General features: G+C 51.1%; 1 protein-coding gene across 1 annotated transcript; it reads right to left on the minus strand.

Moving 5' to 3' along the window:
- Window positions 1-296: 296 nt before the first annotated feature.
- LOC132005953 (solute carrier family 22 member 20) lies at window positions 297-24,071 on the minus strand. The gene is made up of 10 exons (XM_059383518.1): window positions 23,429-24,071; window positions 23,236-23,339; window positions 21,076-21,230; window positions 17,775-17,943; window positions 17,154-17,277; window positions 16,136-16,251; window positions 12,672-12,886; window positions 10,786-10,894; window positions 10,392-10,595; window positions 297-766 (listed from the first exon to the last, which is right to left on the minus strand). Exons 1-10 carry the CDS (start codon window positions 23,801-23,803, stop codon window positions 670-672), a joined length of 1,668 nt encoding a protein of 555 aa, XP_059239501.1. The 5' UTR covers window positions 23,804-24,071; the 3' UTR covers window positions 297-669.
- Window positions 24,072-24,572: the final 501 nt, after the last annotated feature.

Below are 24,572 nucleotides of genomic sequence, written 5' to 3' on the forward strand. Positions count from 1 at the left end.
CTTCATGAATCCAATCTGAATGACAGTGAAGGCCAAGGTCAGGGGTGCAGGTACCTGTCCAACATCTGGACTGGGAATGGATCTGAATGGAATGAATTCACCTCCCTGTGAGATGTTTGGAGAACCAAGCCACATCCTGTTTCTGCAAGGTGGTATTGCCAGGAATGCGCGGGAGGGGTTGAGGTCTCCATCCAGTGCCTGAGTCCAGCTTCATCACATATTCAACTAACTACTTACTAAGCATGTGCCACGTGCAAATCCCACATTTGCTAGTCGAGAAGGTAAGTCATACAAACTAGGAGAAAAGAGTTTAATTGCATATATGGGCAAGACAGAGTAAATGCCAAAGGAGTGGAGCAGAGTGAGGTCGCAAGGACAAGCTGGGTGGGGCCATCCCAGGGACAACCAGGGGCACAAGTGTCAGCCACCCTAACCTTGCAAAGACACAATGTTTGGCACCTGGACAGGGTCTCTCTTGACTTTCTACACATTTGTGATGCCAGTCAGCTGCTGGTGGTCAGTTTCTTTCTAGGAACCAGAGCGCTGGCTTGTGGCTGGCTCTTTGGGACGGTCTTTGGCCTCCCTCACCCCCATCAGCGTCAGAAACAGCCGTGGGGGTGTCTGGACATCCAAAGAGGTATTGTGAGCCAGCACTAGGCTTCTGGCAGCTTAGATGGTTTCTTTGAGGGGAGAAGCTCCGAGCTGCTGGAGAGAAATTTCTTCCCTCTTCTCTTCTTCATCCTTCTTGGAAAGACCTCCTTTGACTCTGTTGAAATGAAAAGGCAAATGGAAAAATAAGACAAAAAGGCAGAAAGGAGGTGGCAAGAAGCAGGTTGTGTGTGCACAGCCTTCAAGACCTGGGTCTCTACTGTCTGCAAACCCCCAAGGATGGTAGAAGCCACAGCGGCCCTTCCGCTAGTCCTCATGGGGGCCCCTCAGGGAAAGACTGCAAGGTTAAAAAGTTTTCCAACGAAGATTTGAGGCCAGACACACACCCAAGGTCTCTCAACTGGTTTATGGGGCACCAGGCTCACTGAACTTGCTGGGGCTGGGCCTGGCTCCCTTGCGGGCCAAGGACACCCCCAGAGACCATGGGGGGACGGGGCACTGCCAAGGCCCTTCTCCCTCTTCCCCAGGTAGAGAATCAGTCAGGCAGGAGCAGAGAGGAAAGTCAGGGGCTGGGCCTCCCAAACGGTATGAGGGCTGCCCCATGGGGCTTTCCATCCTTTGAACAGGTGCAGTTTTGCCTTTTTCGATTGTATTCCTCGATCTTTGAAATAATTCGTGTTTTGGTCCCTTTTATTTCATCCTGGAATTGTGCAGCCCGAGAATGGTTTGTTCTACATAGTTTTGTTAGTCTTCATTGATTTCTTGTTTTCGTCATTTACACCTCTCATCAATTTCTCTAGTCTATTTTCGTGGGCTCCGGTGTGAGAACGTTTTCAATGTTCCAGATGTTTAATCAGAGCTTTCATCCTGGATTGTAACTCTTTTATTGCTAACCTTTTAGTCCAATGGTTTAAGCCATTTTTGGGTGTGATTATCTCTTCACATAATTCCAAAGAAACGTCTCTTTCTACTCCCTCTACTGCCCGCCATGTCTCTCTTTTCTGCACTTGAAGCCTTGTAGCCTTTTTTTTTTTTTTTAAAGATTTTATTTATTTATTTGACAGAGAGAGATCACAGTAGGAGAGAGGAAGGGAAGAGATCACAGAGAAAGAGGAAGGGAAGCAGGCCCCCTGCTGAGCAGAGAGCCCGATGTGGGACTCAATCCCAGGACCCTGAGATCATGACCTGATCCGAAGGCAGCGGCTTAACCCACTGAGCCACCCAGGTGCCCTGCCTTGTAGCCCTTTTGACTCTGTCTCTTGGGTCCATTCACCCATTGTGTGCCTGCCAGGTGGGGGCTGAGGGACAGAAGCCTGTCCCACCTGCCTCTGTCTCCTCAGCTCCCACCCATGGATTCCCCATCCCTTCCAAAGACAATTCCTAAAAACCCAGAGGCAGACATTCTCCAGATTCAACTGCTCCAATGGTTAGACTGGCTCAATGCCATTTTTAAAATTTATCATATGAGCAAAGATGACCAGAAGGCCTGTTGTGGGACCTGAAATCCATGGTCTTCTTTTCTTAAATTCTGGAATATAATACAATAAGCATTGAAAGTGTACGGGGGGGGGGGGGGGCCTGGGTGGCTCAGGATTAAAGCCTCTGCCTTCGGCTCAGGTCATGATCCCAGGGTCCTGGGATTGAGCCCCGCTTCGGGCTGTCTGCTCAGTGGGGAGCCTGCTTCCTCCTCTCTCTCTGCCTGCTTCTCTGCCTGCTTGTGATCTCCATCTGTCAAATAAATAAATAAAATCTTTAAAAAAATAAAATAAAATAAAATAAAAGTGTACTGGGGTCAGCCATGCCGCTGGTGTTCACCATGCGTGAGATGGTGGCAGGAGGTCCCAGCTGACCAATGGGTTGGGCTTTAGTCTTGGTGGAGCGTCAGACCTCCTGCTGAAAGCCTGCAACCCATCCCCCCCCCCCCCCCCCTCTCACCCCCCCCCCCCCTACCAGTGGAAGAAACTCCATGGAAGGTCACTAACGGGAGCCTCACAAATGTGTCCAGGCCCTGTGGCCTCTCATCTGGGTCTTTCCACCATTTTGGCAGGCTTTAAGGAGCATTAACCTCTTCCCAGACCCATCCCTAGCTTCTGGGCCTTGAGAAGGGCTTCCCTGTGCCTGGGAAATGACCTAATTGAATTCTTTTTTTTTTTCTTTTTAATTTTTAAATATTTTATTTATTTATTTGACAGAGAGAGATACAGGGAGAGAGGGAATACAAGCAGAGGGAGTGGGAGAGGGGGAAGCAGGCTCCCTGCCGAGCAGAGAGCCTGATGCGGGCTCAATCCCAGGACCCTGGGATCATGACCTGAGCCAAAAGCAGACACTCAATACTGAGCCACCTAGGTGCCCCGACCTAACTGAATTCTTATAATTATTTTCATTGTGTGCCTCTCCATCTAGGTTACCAAAGAAAGCCTGCTCAATATAGACAATTTGGAGATAATTTTCCTATTAAAATATTTTTAATGTTTTATTCATTTATCTAATCTCTATCCAGTGCAGGGCTCAAACTCAGGACCCCAAGACTGAATCTCTTGTTCTTCTGACTGAGCCAGCCAGGTACCCCTGTAGATAATTTTTTAAAATGCAACGTAGCCAGGGGGTGCCTGAGTGGCTCAGTTGGTTAAGCGGCTGCCTTTGGATCGGGTCATGATCCCAGGGTCCTGGCATCGAGTCCCACATCGGGCTCCCTGCTCAGCAGAGAGCCTGCTTCTCTCTCTTCCTCTGCCTGCCTCTCTGCCTACTTGTGATCTCTCTGTCAGATAAGTAAATAAAATCTTTAAAAAAAAGAAAAAGAAAAAGAAAAAGAAAAAGCAAAGTAACCAGGAAAAAAATTCTCACTCATACCTTGAGGCACCAATTGTCACCATTTTAAGATATTTCTTTCTTGCGAGTCTCTATTTTTTTTTTGAAGTTTATTTTTATTTTATTTATTTATTTACTTGCTTATGTAATCTCCACACCTGATGTGGGGCTCAAACCCATGACCTCAAGATCAAGAGTTGTATGTTCCATACACTAAGCCAGCCAGACATCCCTTGAGTCTCTTCTTTATTTTTTTTTTAAGATTTTATTTATTTATTTGACAGACACATATCACAAGCAGGCAGAGAGGCAGGCAGAGAGAGAGGGAGAAGCAGGTTTCCCACGGAGCAAAGAGCCCAATGTGGGGCTTGATCCCAGGACCCTGGAATCATGACCTGAGCTGAAGGTAGATGTTTTAACCCACTGAGCCACCCAGGCGCCCCGAGTCTCTTATTTCTTGACATAATTAGGAAATATCATAATTGATTTTAATATACTGTTTAAAAATATAGTATAAACATTCCCCAGGCCCTTAAAAAGTCTTCATCGGGGCGCCCGGTGGCTCAGTGGGTAAAGCCTCTGCCTTCGGCTCAGGTCATGATCTCGGGGTCGTGGGATCAAGCCCTGCATCAGGTTCTGAGATCAAGCCCCACATCCAGCTCTCTGCTCAGCAGGGAGCCTGCTTCCCCTCTCTCTCTGCCTGCATCTCTGCTTACTTGTGATCTCTGTGAAGTGGATAAATAAAATCTTAAAAAACGTCTTAATCAACATAACTTTTTACTATTGCACGGTATATTATAATTGATTGAAATTGTTGGAGAGCTGGAGAGTTTACATTTTTTCCGGGCGTATTAAATATGGTGATGAATATCCTTGTCAATATCCTTTGTCCGCATTTCAGCTTATTTGCTTACTGCAGAGTTCTGCAAATGTTGTTGCTACTTAGAAGCATATGAAAATTTGCCATCTCATGATCAGTAATGCCAAAGAAACTTCCAGAAACTTGCAGGAGTTTCCTCCTTCCTGTTTATACGTCTTCCTTGACTACTATTATGTTTTAAACATTTTCCTTATTGGATATTTAAAAATGACCTCTTTCCCATTTTATTTTACATTTATTTGATTATGACTGACGTGAATAGCTTTCCTCTGTTTATTTTCTATCAGCATTTCCTCTTTTGTGAATGTTCTATTCTTACAGAAGAGGACTTTTTGAGCAGGGTTCGTCCACTCTTCCTTTGCTGTGTTGCCCCAACAAACTGGGGCAGAAGCCCAGCTGGGTCACAGAGGCTGACCTGGCCCCACACCAGGCATACAGACCATTCTGGAAAAACAGTATCTGCTCTTGTGATTCATGAAGGATGGGAACAATTTACATAGAAATTATTCATTAACAAATGGATTTTTGGCAGCCTGTGAAGTAAAAACGGAGGAGGTTCCCTTACATCTTTACATAACCCAGGAACCAGTAGTAGAAGGTGTGTTACTGCTGATCCCTCTTGGTTTGCCGCCATCTTGGAGATGGGTAACGTGAACCTTGGAAAGAGACATTTTCTTCTCATCTTAATCTTTGACACCCCAGGGGGATGCCTGGGTGGCTCAGTGGGTTAGGCTGCTGCCTTCGGCTCAGGTCACGATCCCAGGGTCCTAGGATCGAGTCCCGCATCAGGCTCCTTGCTCAGCAGAGAGCCTGCTTCTTTCTCCGCCTCTGCCTGCCTCTCTGACTACTTGTGTGCTCTCTCTCTCTTTATGACAAATACATAAATAAATAAAATCTTAAAAAAAAAAAAGTGACCTGCTTCCCCCCCTCTCTCTCTACCTGCCTCTCTGCCTACTTGTGATCTCTCTCTGTGTGTCAAATAAATAAATAAAGTCTTAAAAAAAAGAAAAGAAAAGAAAATTCCGCTCGACAGAGGCTGTTTCTTGCCTCCTGTTCCCCAACATCACCATTTCCTACAAAACCAAAACAAGTTGAGTTGTCTCTGTCTCTTATTTGGTTATGGGGGAATTGTCAAGAAGAACCCTGGACAGGTTATTAAAGAAGAACATGGACCAGAACCCCTGAGAATCATGCAGGAGCATATTAAATTTTTTATCTGATTATAAGCCCCTCAGGGGCTCTAAAAATCCTAACTGCGGGTGCCTGGGTGGCTCAGTTGGTTAAGCGACTGCCTTCTGCTCAGGTCACGATCCCGGAGTCCTGGGATCAAGTCCCGCATTGGGATCCCAGCTCCATGGGGAGTCTGTGTTTCCTTCTGACCTTCTCCCATCTCAAGCTCTCTCTCTCTCTCTCTCAAATAAATAAATAAATAAAAATCTTAAAAATAAAAAAATCCTAACTGCAAGAGGTCCCATGACTGTTGGAACAGGTAATCATGAAGAACACTCATTCTTCATGGGGGTGATGTTGTTTCCAGGAGGCAAAAACTGGTTCTTGGTGGGGGGAGAGGGGGACACAAAAAATCCAAGATATTAAATGGTTTGTGGCCTTCCAAAGGGCTACAGTATGTCAACAGATACACAGTGTATCTGTGGTATTACATTGTTATTGGGAGGGTGGGGGTGTGATTAGGGGGAAAGAAATGTATATATAGAAAAAGCCCCGCAGTGGGGAGGGGAGGGGTGATAATGAGAAATGGTTGAGAAACTGTCCCAAAGCAACTGCTCGTCCAGCTCCAACCCAAGAGCAGGTTTTGTTCCCCAAGATGTGAGCCCATTCTATTTGCTAAAAAAGCATCGTGCTATTTCCTCCTTAATAAATCACAGGTTTAGGGGCGCCTGGGTGGCTCAGACAGGGAAGCATCTGACTTCAGCTCAGGTCAAGATCTCAGGACCTTGGGACTGAGCCCCAAGATCCCATCAGGCTCTGTGTTCAGTGGGGAGTCCACTTTACCCTCTCCCTCTGCCCTTCCTGCTGCTCGTGCTCTCTCTCTTTCTCTCTCAAATAAATAAACAAACACAATCTTAACCAAAAAATCACTCACAGCTTTAGATTTCTTATGCAAAAGTTTATACAAGATGCAAACAGGCTCTGAATGTGGCTCATCTACCTTTTGGCCTTGTTATACTTGCTATTATCTCAAGGGGGCATCTAGAGGGATGTGAGGTTGGCGGAGTGGGGAGGTCAGGGGGATTGCCCTTTATCTGTTTATGACAATGACAACCCCATCAAGAATATATGGAAAAACTTTTCTTCCCTTCTCTTCCTGAACAATTCGATCTTAAAGCCATCATGTGGGGCAAAGCAAGGTAGGTGTCCACATAGAGGGACCAGGATGGACCTTTGGAGCCCAGGGTGGGTGTAGAGGGGTCCGCGGAGGAGAGGGATGGGTTACATGCTGGGGGATTGATGAGTTAGGCAACTAGGTTAAGGCGGAGGGAAGGCAGGTTTCTCCTTGTCAGAGAAGGGAGTTAAATATGAAAAGGGACCAAACTGGGATAAACCTGGTGGTGGGTGCTGTTGGATTGGAGTTGGAAGTAATGGTGTGACTCATGGTTTTCAGTATGATCTACAGATATTAAAAAAAAAAAAGATGTACTGCTCTCTGTATCTATATGTATATTCATATATTCCCTACTTCTGTCTGCTGAGAGGGCTTGAGAGCAGGAAAAAAAACCATAATAATGAGTCCCTCATACGTGGATCTTGGATTGTTTTTAATTTAAGATTTATTTGAGAGAGAGTGAAGGGTGCGGGAGGAGCAGAGAGAGAGAAAGAATCTCAAACAGACGCTCTGCTGAGCCCAATGGCGGGGGCCCATCTTACAACCCTGAGACCGTGACCTGAGCCAAAATCAAGAGGCAGACCCTTAACCAACTGAACCACCCAGGCGCCCCAAGGACCTTGGCTTCTAAATACCAATCTTTCTTAAAATGAACCAAGTAGTCAGGGAAAGGGTTGCTACCAAGACAGCTATGGGGAAATGAGCTAGACTAGCCAGAAAACAAGGACATACTGAAAGAATCGTGAAAGAACACAGAAGTCAGAAAGTTGTACCAGCTGGTGGGATACAATGAGCAGGACTCGGGCTCATGCCTGTGATAACCGTGCCAGAGATGTCTAAGCTGCAACCGGTAACATTGGAAAACCCCAACCCGGGGGGAAATCTACAGAACAACTGGTCTGGCATCTTCAAAACGGTCAAGGTCATGGTGAATTCACAGCTAGTCTGTGGCAGCTCCGTGTTCAACTTCAAAGACACCTGGAGCCAAGACACTGACCATCAACCACAGCAAGGAGGAAATAGACTAGCCAGTAATTCATCAGGTGCTGTCAAAGTGGGGCTCTCCCTCTGGAGGACGCCTCTCCCAGCCCGTCTAGTATGGTGTGTTGAAAATTATGAACTTATGGTCTGCAGTTGGTTTACCTGGTTCTACCATCTGATTTTAGCTGTGACCAATGGGATACCGAGAAAACCCCTCAACAGGCATATGTGCCTAGGCTTCCCTGAGATTTCGGTATCTCCCTTTCATGCTGAAAGCCTGTGACAGAGACCAGAGGGCAGACAGGACCCCCGGGTGGTGCACCAGGATACCCTGGGCCTTCCTGATGGTTGCCTGCATTTTTTCCCCTCTTAACTGTTTTGCATCCTTCATCTCCTGAAAGCCCTTTATAAGTGTACTTTATGGCCTCACACTTGTCCTTCCTAGTATAAAACCTTGTCGATCTGTTGGAGTCTAGAGGGTCCGAGAACACCGGAGGACTTCGTCCAGCCCAAATGAAATACAACGTCTAAATGCCTCTTCTGATTCTGAACCACATCCTCTTGTTCTATAGGATGTTGGGGGTGGGGCCAGGGATGGGCGTGGGGAAGACAAGCAGAACTTGACCAAGGCCAGAGGATTAAATGGAAATCATTTATCAATATTAGCTTTCTGACTGGGATGGCTCCACTGAGGTTGTGTAACAGAACATCCTTGTTGGAGAGAATTACACATTAGAGCATTTGCCAGGGGGGTCTCGACAACGTTCTCCTCTAGGGTTCAGACAAAGAGGGTATTTTTGAGATTGCCCCAGACCTCGCTCAACACACACAGACACAAACACCCTCAAACATATGTTAATGTAAAAAATAAATGATAAAACCATACAAAATCTGGGATGACTCTGCAGCATTTGTGAAGCTTCAGAGAACACTCTGTTTTTAGATGTTGGTTAGTTTCGCCACATGGTCAAGGTCTCCACACCCCCGGGATGACCGGGCTCCTGTAGGACCAGCTAGGTCAGATCTGATCAGCAAATCGTTGTGAGAAAGAATGGCTTTCTCCCAACTATTTTATTCTATTTTATTTTAAAGATTTTACTTACTGGGGTGCCTGGGTGTCTCAGTTGGTTAAGCCACTGCCTTCAACTCAGGTCATGATCCCAGAGTCCTGGAATCGAGTCCCACATCAGGCTCCTAGCTCTACGGGGAGTCTGCTTCTCCCTCTGACCTTCTCCCTTCTCTTGCTCTCTCTCTCTCTCTCTCTCTCAAGTAAATAAATAATATCTTTTTAAAAAAAATAAAGATTTTAGGGCGCCTGGGTGGCTCAGTGGGTTAAGCCGCTGCCTTCGGATCAGGTCATGATCTCAGGGTCCTGGGATCGAGTCCCGCATCGGGCTCCCTGCTGAGCAGAGAGCCCGCTTCCCTCTCTCTCTCTCTGCCTGCCTCTCCATCTACTTGTGATTTCTCTCTGTCAAATAAATAAATAAAATATTAAAAAAAAAAAAGATTTTACTTACTTATTTGATACAGAGTGAGAACACAGGGGAAGCGGCAGACAGAGGGAGAAGCAGACTCCCAGTTGAGCACGGAGCCTAGAGCCCAACTTGGTGCTCAATCCCAGGACCCCAGGGTTAATGACCTCACCCAAAGGCAGATGCTTCACCAACTGAGCCACCCAGGTGCCCCTCAACAATTTAAAAAAATAAAATTATTTTTAGGGGCGCCTGGGTGGCTCAGTCAGTTAAGCATTGGATTCTTGATTTCACTTCAGGTCATGATCTCAGGGTTGTGGAATTGAGCCCCATGTCTGGCTCCGTGCTCGGCATGGAGTCTGCTTGAGATTCTCTCTCTCCCTCACTCTCCCCCTGCACTCTCTCTCTCAATAAATTAAATTAAATTAGTTTTAGTAAATGGTCTCCATCATGTAATTGGTTCACATCTGTAACAACATACAGTAGCTTTATAATAAATGTTCCTGGCAGGATCAAAGGGAGCTCTGTTACTCAAAACTAGAATTCATTTGGCATTACTGAGATTTTTCTAGAGCTCGGATTTCAAACACAGTCCACCTCGCAGGTCCCTAGAGCAACGGCTCCAGCTGCCAGATCAAGCTGGACCCCGAGAAAGCTACAGCCTCGGGCCCTGTTCCCTTACCCCATCTAAGGGTCTTCGGTGACCTCACTGTTGCTGGGAAACGCACCAAGTCCACCGCATTTTCAGAAAGATCCTCAAGGACATCACCTTACTCAGTGACCGCCCCAAGGAGATCCATGGGAGAAATTTTTTCCAATGTTAATTGTTGAGGAAAGTTCCACTTTCCCCAGAGAACTGGTAGCGCTTTTCCTTTCTGACAATACGACAAAAGTCATTAAGGGGCGTTTCCCTTTCTGGTGTTCTGGGCCAATCTGGAAGGCCACCCCGGCAGCCACACAGGCCTGTCTTTGCTTCTGAATGTGGCACCTCTCCTCCCTACAAACCGTCATCCCCATGTCTCTGCCAGGCTTGACCTCAACTCATTCCCTGTTTTGCCTGGTCTCCAATTTATTCTTTGTTCTGTGTCACCATTCACGGTTGGGTCTGTCCTTGATGAAAGCCAAGCCTCTTACACAAAGGTGGGTGGGCGAGGCTGGTCTTCCCGGTGTGGCTCTCACCCACCCACCATGACATTGGTACCGCATCGGGAGGACCCTCATGGCCCCAAGTCATTTCACAGGAACCTGCAGCCTGTTTGGCCCCACCCCCACCCCACCATGCCCAGAGGCTCCTTACCTCCTCTCCATGGCCTCGATGGTCTCCAGCAGGGGCGCGTTGCGGGTCTCAGCCAAGAAGCAGACAGCCAGCCCAGCCAGGATCGAAGTGGCCCCAAAGCCCATGGGGGGCAGGATGGCACTGAACTCCCCGAGCGTGGTGATCAGGGGTGCAACCAGACCCCCAAAGCGGGCACTGACCGAGGCAAAGCCCATCCCCATCTGCCTAAAAAGTGCAGACTGGTCAGTGACTGTGGCCCAGATTGCCTAGAGGGCCGGGCCCCGGGTGTCAGGGAGCAGATGGAAAGAAGGAGGGGTCCTGCTTCACCAAACTCAGCAGGTGCTGAGGCCTGGGGCTCCGGGGTCTCCCAGCTTGGGGCAGGTGCTGCTCTGCTCCCCTCACCCCATGGACCCACCTGATCTCTGTGGGGTACAGCTCTCCAGTGAACAGGTACACACAGATGAACGAGCTGGCCAGGCAGCCTTTGCCTAGTGCTGCCTGGGCCGTGCGCAGGGTCTGCATATCTGCAGAGAGGTGGACAGAGCCAGGGGTTAGGGGGAGCTCAGAGCCCCAAAGGGGTCAGGGAGGCAGAGGGGTAGCAGTGGGAGCAGGGGTGCTCGGGAGGGGATGGGATATGGGGAAGAGGCTGAGGCTGAGGCTCAGAGCCCGAAAAGGGAGGAGGGAGGCCAAGCAGCGGGCGGCACGGATTGGAATCCGCATCACCTCATGTTGCCCCCCGAGGCCCCGGAATGCCCCACCCTGCTCTTCTCTCACTTCTGCCTCCTTTTCCCCTTTCTGAGGCAAGACAAACTTTGGAGTGAGGCCTGGGTTCAAACCCCAGCTCTGAGCCAGCTGGGTGATCTTGGTCACTTGCATTTAACCTCTCTGGTGTCCTCAACCATAAAATGAGGAAAATACCAGCACCTGCTTCGCCGGGTTGTCATAAGTTTCCATGACGTCAGGAGTGCAAAGGGCTCAGCGCTCACTCAATGTTTGCTCTTACCATTATTAACTTGTCCTGCTGTTGGTTATGAACAGTAAAACCCCCACGGCACGCCCAACCTCCAAGCAACGGTCAAGGAAATTATGGTACATCCTCCGGCTGTGCACTGGGTCCAGGAGGGAAGACGTAAAAGATACCCACACCTGGACCCTACCCCCCTCCATGACATTAAAGCCTCTTGGGGAGAGCCTCAAGTTTGGGTATTTCTTTCAAGGTCCCTCGGAGATTCCAACAAGCAGCCAGAGTTGTAAAACACCAATCTGGATGAATTGTCATACAGTAATACAACACTGGGGTCATGGGACATTTGTATGAACAGGAACAAGCATCTCGGGACACCTGGGTGACACAGGCCATTAAGCATCCAACTCTCAGTCTCAACTCAGGTGTTGACCTCAGAGTCATGAGTTCAAGTCCCACGCTGGACTCCACACTGGGCATGGAGTCTACTTAAAAAATAATAATAATAAATAGGGGATTCTGGGTGGCTCGGGTGAGCGACTGACTTCAGCTCAGGTCATGATCTTGGGATCCTGGGGTCAACCCTCCTCAGCAGGGAGTCTGTTTCTCCCTCCCTCTCTGTTCCTCCTACCATGTTCTGGCACTCTCTCTAAACTGAATGAAAAAAAGCTTTAAAAATAATAATAACAATAAATAAATAAAATGAAAAAGCACATTTATGTTATATAGTGAAATAGGATATATTTTATATATATAAATAAGATATACACATACATATAAATATAATCATATGTATACACACATATAATATTATCTCAATTATGTCAAATACAAAATCTACAAAAAGAAAAAAAGATTGGATAAAATGTGTCAAAATACCAATAGTAGTAATGTACCATTCCATAGGAAGGTAATAAGACACTGAGAAATCAGACAAGTGGCCCAAGGCCATGAGCCCTTGGCTTCCCACAAGCTCTAGGACTCTTGACATTCAACCCCAGCTTCTTGTTGGAATCACTGGACTGTTTATTAGATACCTACATTTGGGTCCCATTCCTTGACACTGGAACCCCTGGGAACTGGGAATTTCAAAGGTCATCAACCTGATCTCCCTGACAAGATGGTAAATGCCTTGGGGGCAAAGACTCATGTCTCTGCCAATTCTCCACCATGACCCTGATACTGAGCCCTGAGTGCTTAGTAAAAACTCTGCTAATAGATAGTCACTTCCTTTCCAGATCCTGAAGAACATCCCTCAGTCCTGTTCCCTTGTTGTAGTCAAGGCTCACCAGACCCCAGAGACTCCCGGGCAGTCACGGCAAGAGCAGATGGCTCACCTTCGGGCACAAATATGTTCACGATCACCATGAGCCCAGCCAGGATGAGGAAGGAGGCCACGGTGGCCCGGCGGCCCACATAAATCATGGTGGTGGTGGCCACCAGCATGGCCGGGATGTCTATGACCCCGAACAGGACCTGCACCAGGTATACACTGAGTCCAAACTTCTGCAAGTCCATGGCCAGCCCGTAGTAAGCCATGGAGGTGGAGAACCTGGAAGATGCAGCAGAATGGTCCTGCTTCAGCCCAAGGTCCACAGTTCTGGACCCAGGAGATGGCACACAGGATGAACGACATAGGACTCCATTTTCAGGGAGTGAAAATCCCCTGAATTTAACATGCCCCTCTCCCCTTCCCCTCACCAAATCCAAGTCTCTGACTTGGGTTTTAGAGCCCAGGCTACCCTCCCTCCATGTCCCTGCTTAAGCACCTGCTCCCCGAGACCAAATGTGGGTTCCGGAGTGTGAGTGTTTTTCCCTATCTGCACTGCTCCAGCCCCTCCTCCTCCCTTCAGTGGCTGATCTGAACTTCACATCTAAGAGCTGGAAGGAGAAAACGAGAGCCTTCCAACCAGGCGAAGACCCCTTCGGACCCTCACAGCGTCTCCCGATGTTTACTGAGAAGTCTGCACCCGTAGATGGCTGCTTCTGCCGAGGCGGGGTTTACAGTCAATCTGATGGCAAAGGTCTGGAATTCCCACACTGCGGGGAGGGGTGGGGGGGCTCTAGAGAAATTTAAAATGTCCCTGCGGCAGTGTCTCAAAGAGTTATTTGTACATCCGTGTTCATAGCAGCACTGTTCACAAGAGTGGAAAGGTGGCAGCAAGCCCAAGTGTCCATCAACTGACGGGTAGATAAACCGCACGTGGGGAACGCGGGTGATTACTCAGCCTTCCGAAGCAGGAAGCAGGCGCTGAACTGCACAGCGATCAGCCATCCTGATGCCACACTTCGTTAGGTGTCATTGAGCCCACTTAACAATAAAAGCATGGGACAGGCCCTCATGCACCCGGCGGGTCGGCCTGGCCACGTTTCCCTGCAACACCTCATGCGACACAAGCTCTGGGACATCTGGGGGCAGAGGGAGGTGGAAAAATGGAATTTGGCAGGGGGCTCTCTCCAAGCAGGACCCCGGCCTCTGCCCCCTTAGTGCTTACTGAGAAACGCCTCCCTTCCTCCCACCTACCCCCAGCTACTTGAGTCGGGGAGATGGAGAAGAAAAGACCCTTCTAGAAAGCTGATACAGTTATTCTTGTTGACTCTAGGCAGGTCTGGGTTCATGTAACACGCAAAGATATTTACAGAGACGGTTGCGTTATTAGAAGCAAGTAGCGGATCTGTGTGGTACTGACCCATTTTTGTAAGAATACATGTGGCGTCTTCTGTGTACAAAGGTCTGGAAGGATATGGACTCGTGCTTGGCAGGGCTTGCTGCTGGGGGGGTGGGGTGAGCAGAGTGGGAGGAGAAGCTTTCGGTTTTCTTCAGTACAGTGATAGCAGGTTCGAGTCTTGAGTTTACCAAGATACTGTTCTATACGTGAATGTTTCTAATCTCCACAACCGCCCTATGTGGTAGGTATTATTATGATATCAGTGTTACAGGTGGGGAAACTGAGGCACAGAGAGGTTAAGGAACTCGCCCAAGATGACACAGACAGAGCTGTGGCAGATAAGTGGCAGAGCTGAGATTCGAATCCAAGCAGTCGGGTTCCAGAGTCCTGCCTTTTGTTTTGTCTTGTTTTTAATTTTTATTTTGTTTTTAATTTTTTAAAGATTTTATTTATTTATGTGACAGAGAGAGACAGAGCACAAGTAGGCAGAGGGAGGGGGAGAAGCAGACTCTCCGCTGAGCAGGGAGCCCGATGCGGTGCTCGATCCCAGGACCCTGGGCGACGACCTGAGGCAAAGGCAGAGACTTAACCCACTGAGCCACCCAGGCGCCCCTGTTTTGTCTTGTTTTTTAAATTGAACTACACTTGAGTCTAGTCTCACAACCAATACATGACCCTGTCTACGTTTCTGGGTTGTTTGAAAAATCAAATTTTTTCCCAATGAGTATGCAGTGGTTTTGTAATTTAGGAATAAAAAAACAACCAACCAGTAGAGAAAAAGAAATCCACGTTACAGGAGGCATTTACAACAGGAGCTTGTGAAAGCCTACCAGTTCCTCAAAATTCTTTTTCCTCCTCCCAAATCTCCCCACCTGCCTGCAGAAACTCCATCCGGCTGACCCAGTCCCTAGCTGCCCGAATTACTTCCTTCAAACAGAAACGGGCCTTAGCTTATTCTCTCCAGAAGGATCCAAGAGGGGACTTTCAACCCTGGAATTTTTCATTCATGATGATTCTTCCCGGTGGGAAGAGGAGAGCGAAGCAGGGGGTGGGCCCCAACTTGGGTTCTGAGGAGCCCTCTGGCTGCCCAGGGCAGAAGCCCTCCAAAGGTCCAGAGTGGTGGACAATCCCACCAGTGCATAGGGGACACAGCTCCAAACTTAAATCAGAGACTAGACTCTACCTGAGCACTTAACTTGGCCAGGTGTGGGGGGTTACATGTCTAAACATTTAGTTCTCAAAAGGACCTTAGTGGTAGGCATCTAAGCTGGAAACTGTGGCACCAGGAGGCTGGCTGCCTCGCTCAAGGTCACCCAGGTCATCTGGTCATCTACCACAGCCTGGCTGGTAACCACTGAGTAAGAATGCTGGGTGTCCTCCTGAGAACAGATGACTTGTAGCCTGTGTTCCCTACTTCACAAACCCTTACTATTTACATACCTAGTCCTGGTCCTTAAAATACCCTCTACCCCCTTTCTAAATCCATTCCTCATCTTAGGATTTGCCAGCTCCAGTCTGTGCTAATGGGAACAAGTTGTCCTTGTGGTTTGATCCGTTTTACACTTCCTGTTTATCTAGGTGGCCGCTCTGAATTCCTTCCTGGTCCCCTGGCAAACTCCACAACCGTTTTTGTAAAACCCACTTAGACGCCATCTCCTGCATGATGTGCTCGGCAGCTCCAGTCAGGAGAACTGCTGTAAGGACACTTGTCATACCTCATAGACATTATTGTCTCCTTGTCTGTCCCTTCCTGACCCACAAGTGTTTCTCCAGAGTTGGACACTTCCTAGAATCTCCTGGAGAGCCCCAAAGGGCCTATCAGGAGGGGACAAGGTGCATTTTGGAAAAGCTGCATGGGTAATTCCAACGGGCGCCCCCAGCCCCACCAAGGTGAGACCCACTGTCCAGATGTGGGGTCCCCAGATCAGCACAAATGTCTCATCTATGACCACATCTTAGCACTGAGCAGAGGGCCAGAGAACCGTAGAGAAAGGGTAGGGAACAAGGTCGAATTCACGAGGCTCACCTGCTCATTGCATTAAGAGTATTTGAGAACAGAGTTTGGAAGTGGCGATAAGAGGAGGCTTGGCCCTGCCTCAGGTCAAAGACGTGGGCTCGAGCACATCACCTACCAGACCACCATGAGACAGCACGTGACCTTCCGGATAGCCGGGGTTCGGAAGAGGTCCAAGACCGAGTTAGAGGTGCGCACGCTTGCGATCTCACTCTGGAGGTAGGAGTTCACCACCTGGACACGGGAAGTTTGATCAGCAAAAGGAAAGGATCTGGGACCCTGTTTTCCTGCGAGGAGTCCCTTCATCTGGGGAGAGGAAGGTCAAGGCTGCGGTCCCCGGCAAGATGGCTGGTTCTAGTCTCTGCATCCTGGGACTGATGGCTTTCAACAGATTTGTTTCCAGAGCTTCGGGATGAAGCAGAGGCTCCAGTGTGAGTCCCAGGGCTCCTGAGCTGCCTGCTGATTAGGCTGAAATCGCCACCTGTGGTTCTGGAGGGACCCTCACACCTCACTCCCAGGAGAGACTCTGAGATAGGCCTGGGTCGTGGTTAAAGGCAGGGGTTCTGAGCGGTTCTGCCACTTTCCACTGTGTGTTCTTAGGCAAATGACCCGGCCCATTCAAACTTGGCCTCCTCAACCACAAAAGTAACACATTAAATGAGATTATGGGCATAAAGCCCTCAGCAGAGTGCCTAGCATGGGGCTCGAGGAAACCCTACTTACTCATAATAAATGGTGACGATCTTACAAATGGTAATTCTCTGATGCTGGTATTTATCGTAAGGGTACCTTTATTATTGATTCTTTGATAATTTCCTCTTACGGCTTCTACTTCAATATTTTCACTTTATTATTTTATCTAAATTTCGGCAATTCCATGGGAATGGGGTTATTTCCCCATGGCAGAGATGGATGGACCGATGAACAAAGCAGTTAAATGATTTCTCGCAGACCGCCCAGCCCTTCGATGGTGATGCCTTCTCGCCTCCCCAGAAGTCTTCCCTCTCTCCTCACTCCCAGCCTCTCCACCTGGATGGTGGGGCGCGTCCCGGCAAGCTACTGAGTCCTGGCACATCCTGAGGCCACCAGCCAGATTAGAAACGGTCCCTCCCCTTTCTTCCAGCCCCGCCGCCTACCTCTTTGGTCAGCCTCTCCCCTTCCTGCGTTCTCCCGTTCATGACGGCCACCTTCCGCAGGTTCTCCACGGCTAACTGCGACCTGCCGTGCAGCAGGAGCCAGCGGGATGACTCTGGCAGCCACCTGGGACCAAGAGAAGGATGAAGGACCGCAGGGGTGAGTAGAGCGCCTTCCATTCTCCAAACGCAAATGCACCTTCTTTTCCTTTCCAGCCGCCTCCAGACTCAGGAAGACTGGGGACACACCAGCTTCCCTTTCCCAAAGCACAGCGGACAGGGACCCACTGAAAGGCACCTAAAAAACGGTGACAGATTCAGTTTTGAATCTGGTTCTGACCCTGCCGTGTGGCTTGAATAAGTCATGGCTCTCTCTGGGCTGCGTCTCAGTTCCCCTCCTGTTGGGAGTTGCAAAGGAACTGATGAGCAAAGCAAAACCACTCGAACGTTCTGGAGCCCTACATCAACGGAAGGGATTTTATCAGAGCTTCCTGACAGCCGTGGGCAATGCCTGTGAGCCTGTGGTCCCCACAAGCATCCACCCCCTTTCAAGTCCCCACCATGCCCGGCAAGGCTCAGTCACACAGGGGCACCCTCCCAACCCCCCTCCATGTCGGGACGTACCAAGAATAGAGGAAGAAGATGAGGAACGGAACAGAGACAGCAAACTGCAGCCAGCGCCAGGGGCGGATCAGGTATGCCACTCCGGCCAGGATGAGCTGACCCAGGGTAAAGGAGTACCCCAGCAAGACCCCGGCCACGGTCCGGCCCCGGGTGGGCATCCACTCCACGACTGCAGAGGGAATCAGGGCAGGATCAGTGGCACCACAGCCCCCAAGGTTGTCTAATGCACCTGTGCCCTCATATCGACTCTGTGGCCACTTGAAATTTTTCCAGAGATCTACTGAGACACAGGTGCACCCAAGAACTAAATATAACCAGTAAGGGACACCTGGGTGACTCAGTCAGTTAAGCATCTGCTTTCAGCTCAGGTGGTGATCCCAGGGTCCTGGGATCGAGCCCTGCATCTGCTCCTTGCTCAGCGGGGAGCCTGCTTCTGCCTCTGCCTGCTGTTCCCTTTTCTTGTGTTCTCTCTGACAAATAAATTTTTTAAAAATCTTTAAAAAAATTAAAAAATACATATAACCAATTAAACCACAAGAATGTTAGAAAAAATCATGGCAATTTTTTTTCAATCTTAGAGTCAGGAAAATCTTTTCTAAGAATGCCAGAAAACCCAGAAAAAAACCAAAAGCAACGAATGGGAAAATCAACAAATTTGACTTTATAAAAATAAGAGTGTCTGCATATAAAAACCAACGCCTTGACTGGCTTTAACAAAAACAAACAAGCACCATAAATCAAGTCATAATGTCAACAAAAACATGCAAACAAAAACTTTGCAACTCAAATTATAGATAAAAGGTACATTTCCTTAATATTGGAAGGGCTCTTATATATCTATAGGAAAACCACCAAAAGGAAAAAAAAAAAAAAAAAAAAAAAAAAACAGAGAGAAGAAAAGAAAAAAACAAAAAAAGAAAAAGCCCACAAAAACCAGCAAAAGATATAAATGGTTGGTAGGAAAGGAAATATTATGGCTCTTAATTATATGATTTTTTTGTAAATAGCAGAACTTGGAAACAACCTAGCTGTCCACGCATGGGGCACTGGTTAAGAAATCACGCACGCTCTTACAAGGCAACCGTAGCCCATTAATGAGGACACTTCCCCTTCCCAGAAGCAGGCAGCTCCTGCGTCCTGTCCATCACCAAATCCTGTTGCTTCTACCAACAGAATCCAGTTGAGCCCTTCCTGCTAGCACGCACCTGGGGGAGTAGCTAGCCACTCCCCCCACCTCCCTACCCCACCCCACCCCACCCCTGCAGCCAAGCCACTCTGCCGCTGGCTGGCTGGCGGGGAGGCATGAGGCTTGGAACTGGCCGCCCTGGTGGCAAACACTCAGTCAGATCAGGTCAGGCCTCTCCTCGGCTTGGGGTCCTCCAGGTTCTCCTGCCTTTCAGAGTCAAAGCCAAAGTCTGTAAGTGGTCACAGGCCCTAAGGACCTACAACCCCAACTCCCTGACCTCACCTGTCACCACTCCACCCCCTGCTTCCCACCCTCCCGCCACAAAAACCCCCTCCTCGGGAGGCCTGGGTGGCTCAGTCAGCTAAGCGCCTGCCTTCAGCTCAGGTCATGATCGGGGAGTCCTGGGATCGAGCCCCGAATCTGGCTCCTTCTCTCAGCGACAAGCCTGCTTCTCCCTCCACCTGCCGGTCCCCTGTTCGTGCTCGCTCTCTCTCTGACAAATAAATAAATAAATTCTTTAAAAAAAAAAAAAAAAAAAAGAGGGCGCCTGGGTGGCTCAGTGGGTTAAGCCGCTGCCTTCGGCTCAGGTCATGATCTCAGGGTCCTGGGATCGAGTCCCGCATCGGGCTCTCTGCTCAGCAGGGAGCCTGCTTCCTTCTCTCTCTCTCTCTGCCTGCCTCTCAGTGTACTTGTAATTTCTCTCTGTCAAATAAATAAATAAAATCTTTAAAGAAAAAGAAAAAAAGAACCCCCTCATCTTGACCCCACTAGAAACACACACCCCTCGGGGCCTTTGCCTGGAATGTTCCTCTCCCAGATAGCGGCGGGGCACACCCCCTCCCTCCTGCAAGCTCTGCCCAGTGACCCCTCTCAGCGAGGACTTGCCCTGGCCGCTCCACCGTCCCCCCAGCTCCCTGCTCGCTCATTCCCTTTCTGGGCTTTAGTTTCCTCTGCAGCATGGGTGCCCTTCACACACACTGTATAAGCCGCTTGTTTGTGCGGCTTTCTTCCTGCACAAAACAGAGGCTCCGTGGGACCAGAAATCTGCTATGTACCTTGTTCCATCTCTGGCGCTCAGAGCCGCATCTGGTATGTAGTGGTAGTACAGGGTGTGTGTGTGTGTGTGTGTGTGTGTGTGTGCGCGCAGGGATATGCGTATATGGGTGCGTGCACAGGTAGGAGAGTTTATGTGTTCGTAGGAGGTGTGTCTCACAGACCCAATTCTAGCACGACACGGGCCGTGCATGTCCGATCCCGCCTTCCGATCCCACCAGCTGTGGCTGGGCGCCCGCCCTGGAGGCTGAGGCCAGTGGGCTGGGATTTGTGGGGATCACGCGTGAGATCAACAACCTTCAGGGTCCTGATTCAGAGAGGGGGATGTCAGGTGTGCGAGCCTGGTGCGGCCTGGTTCTCCAGCCCTAAGATTTTCCCCCATCCCTGAAATGAAGGACCCATCCCGTCTTCGGCAGCAGTGTCTGGATCCCTCAGACCCTCCCTGAGCCTGGTAGTGTCCCAGGTGTCCCAGCTAGCCCTTAGCACAAACCGGTGGCCGGCCTGTGTGCACCATAGGCTTTCTACTGCCTGACGGCGCTCCATGCCGGAGCGACCAGCAGCAGCCGGAAACCAGCCTGGAGTGAGGACTGACCCTGTCACTTTGGGCGTGGGGGACATTCCCATCTGGCTCCCAAGGGGCCAGGTCTCCACCTTGGGGCTAAGGAGCCTGGGTGAGCCCTGCCCTTTTTGGAGCCACAGCATCTTAGGACAGCCTGGAGCCTTGGGGACCACTGCATCTCAGCTCCCTTTGTGACCCCACACTGAACCTGGCATACAGTAGGTGCTTACTAAGTGGTTCCTAGGGACTATAGCACACAGGAAACAACCCAAGTCTCTCAGCATATGGAGGGACGCGTTGCTGCCAGGGTCTGCGGCTCACGGCCGGTGGGGAGAGCCCAGATAGCCCGAGAACCCCGGGGCGGGGTGGGGGTGGCGAGTGTTTCTGAGTGGAAGTCACTGGACGTGCATCCCAACACAATAGTAAAGACGTCCACAGATCTGGCGTGATCCCCACTTCCACAAGCCGGCCGCCCCGCCAGGGCCCTCCTTAGCTGGACTCACCCAGGGAGAGGGAGTTGAGGATGATTCCAGAGAAGGTCATGCCCATCAGGAACCGGAAGACGCAGTAGGCACCGAAGGAGCCGAAGTAGGCGGTGGCGGCCCCGGAAACTGCCAGCTGCAGGTACGACCAGACCAGGGGGCCCTTGCGGCCCAGCCTGAGCCAGGCGCCGGGCTGGGGTTAGCTTCCGGGGGCAGCAGCCGCATCTCTCGTGGGGGCTGCCGGGGGAGGGAGAGAGGAAGCGGCTCCCCCAGGCCAGTCCCTCCAACAGAGCCAGGGGCACCTGCTGGGACGCAGGTGCTGGCTGCCGAGGGTCAGGGAGGGAAAACCGGACACGAAGACTTGTCTTTTTTTTTTTTTTAAACATATTTTCTTTCTTTTTTTTTTTTAAGATTTTATTTATTTATTTGACAGATAGAGATCACAAGTAGGGAGAGAGGCAGGCAGAGAGAGAGAGGAGGAAGCAGGCTCCCTGCTGAGCAGAGAGCCCGATGCGGGGCTCCATCCCAGGACCCTGAGATCATGACCTGAGGCGAAGGGAGAGGCTTAACCCACTGAGCCACCCAGGCGCCCCAAGACTTGTCTTTTGTCTTTTGTTCCTTCACCAGAGGAGTGTATCTGCCCCTGCCCCAACCCCGCTCCTGATCTTCGGGGCTTGTGGTCAGAAGGCCCCCTGAGTGAGCTTCTGGCTGGACAGAGGCCTCACACCAGGACTCAGGGGCCAGTGGGAGCAGGACCCCAGCGTCGAGTCCTCATTTGAGCTGGTCATGCTGGGGAGGTCCAGGTGGGACGGGGGCTTGTCACAGCACAAATGGGTCGAAGGTCAGGGTTCAGGGTAGCAGGGTTATCCTGGTCCAGCCTTGGCCCTGCCCCATGTGTGAGTGAGGGTCCGGGGCCGGAGCCCTGGCGCGGCTGGGAGGGCAGCAGGCCAGGAAGGGGGCCGCACGCTGCTCGCCCCCCGACCCATTCACTTGTTCACGCATTCATTCTCTGACGCAAACATGCCTCAATCACCTCGAGGTAAGTAACCGTCCTGCACTGGGGGCTGGTGACAAACACGACACCGTGGGTAAGAGACAAGCTCGTCCACAGGAAGGGCGGGCTGTGCCATGACCTAGTACGGCCACAGTCATGGCAGAGCTGCCCACGAGGGGCCTAAAGCACAGAGCCCGGGGCGGGGGGCCCTCTGGAACTGGCAGGGAGGGAGGGGAGATGGGGAGGGGGAAGGGGCGGACGAGCTGGAAGGCGGGAGCAAGAAGACAGGTGCGGAGCCGACTCCATCGTGGCCAAGCGCAGGGTTGGGTATCTTGGGGTCCCTCTAGAAGGGCTTCCAGCTACCCTCAGGGGCCGTTCTTCTTAGTTCCGGTCATCCATACCATAGAATTTCAGCAGGGACAGTAGGAAGAAGGACCAGAAAGTTCTTTGTAAAGGAACATGCAGAGGCCTGGAGGGGAAGTAAAAGCCAGGTCCAGAAGCACCCGTGGGGTGCACCAGCATTGGCATGACAAAGGTGAGACAGAGCATATGTACCCGTGGCACGGATGACATAAAATCATAAAATATTGGGGCAACTGGGTGGCTCAGTCATTAAGCACCTACCTTCAGCTCAGGTCGTGATCCCAGGGTCTCTGCATGGAGCCCTGCATCGGGCTCCCTGCTTGGTGGGAAGCCTGCTTCTCCCTCTCCTGCTCTCCCTACTTGGGTTCCCTCTCTCTGTGTCAATTAAATAAATAAAAACTTTTAAAGAGGGCGCCTAGGTGGCTCAGTGGGTTAAGCCGCTGCCTTCGGCTCAGGTCATGATCTCAGGGTCCTGGGATCGAGTCCCACATCGGGCTATCTGCTCAGCAGGGAGCCTGCTTCCTCCTCTCTCTCTCTGCCTGCCTCTCTGCTTACTTGTGATCTCTGTCAAATAAATAAAATCTTTAAAAAAAAAAAAAACTTTTAAAGAATCATAAAATATATCTGGAAAGAGACACAGAAACCAGGCTGCCCTCTAGATATCAGTGGACGGTGGGACAGCAGCGGGAAAGGGACGCTTCCCTGCAGACTCTCCCACACCTTCTAGAACGGTGAACCATGCGAATACGTCATCTCTCTACCAATCAGCGTCAATAAAGTAAAATGAATGAAGAGGCTCAGGTGGCTGGGACGTCAAGGCTCACCTGTCCGCGAGGCTGCCGAATACAGCGGCGCCCACCAGCACCCCGGCCATGTAGATGGACTGAGCTAGGTCGCGGAGGGGGCGGGCCTCACATACCAGATCCCACTGCAGGGGAGAAAGGGAGAGGGGCGCTCTAGCCTCGGCCTCGGGCAGCAGCCCCCCAACCCGTCCACCGCGCTGGCTCCCCCGCGGACCTCCGTCACGATGGTGGCCGGGAATGTGCTGAGGTCATAGACCCAGCCGTCCTTACAGTCCTCCGTGGCTGCCCCGTGGACAGAGGTGTTGGGGCTCAGGAGGGCCCACTGAGGTTCCGTGAAGCGCCGGCACGGTTCAGGGGCCCCGAGCTGGTCCAGGGGTACGGTGGCCCTCAGCCAGGCCCCCGAGTGGTTGGTGGCGGCCATGGTGTGGTTGGCGGAGCCCCGGCAGTGGTGGCTGGGCACAGCGGCCGTAAAATTCTGCAGGAAGTTGTGACACGCCAGCAGGCTGCAGGGCAGGAGGAGCAGGGCCGTGTAGACGAGCTGGAACCGCCCCACACCACCCAGGCTGTCCAGCAGGTCCGTGAAGGCCATGGCCACGGGCTATGGCCCAGCCTGCTGGGGCCTTATATAAAGGATGGGCCCCCCCGGGAGGTGGAGGTCAGGACCGCATGCCCTGCGTCCGGCAGGTCAGAGGGGTCCAGTTACACCTCATAGGAGGCCCTGGGAGTCCCCAGGCCTGCAGGGCTCCCCCTCCCTCCAGGGCCTCGGTCCTCACTTCTCTCCATCTCTGCTCCCAGTTAGAAAACCGGGGGTCCCAGAGCACTGCCTTGCAGCCCACCGCCGGGATCCGCAGGCCCAGCCGCCCCGCCCCTGCCGCCCCCCCCACCTGCGAGACCCCAGCAGTCCCTGCCGCCCATCACCACGCTCCCCTCTCTCCTGGGGGCCACCGAGAGGCACCTTCCAGAGCCCAATCCAGACAGTGTAGGGGACCCAGTCCCTGGGCCCCAGCCCCCAAGAAGAGGCTGCACAGGATCAACTGGGGTGGGGCAGGATGGGAATGCTGGGGCAGGGGCGCTCAGAGGCAGCCGGGGTCTCCCCGCCTCTGTCGCAGGCACTCAGCCTCAGTGTGGGGTGTGTGGGCGGGTAAGGCCACCAGACCGTCCAGACTATTACCTCAATGCGCTCTCAAACCAAACCCCAACACAGAGAACTACAAGGGGGTGGAGGGGCATGAGACTGTCCTGCCAGCCCCCCACCTGGCCCCCCTCACCAGCCCAGACTCCCAGCAAGTGACAGGCACCCCCGCCCCCTGCTACTGACGGGACACCAAGGCCCAGGCCCAGCTCTAGGGCTCCTGGGG

Source organism: Mustela nigripes, chromosome 1 (assembly GCF_022355385.1).
Source record: "Mustela nigripes isolate SB6536 chromosome 1, MUSNIG.SB6536, whole genome shotgun sequence".
NCBI classification, from domain to species: domain Eukaryota; kingdom Metazoa; phylum Chordata; class Mammalia; order Carnivora; family Mustelidae; genus Mustela; species Mustela nigripes.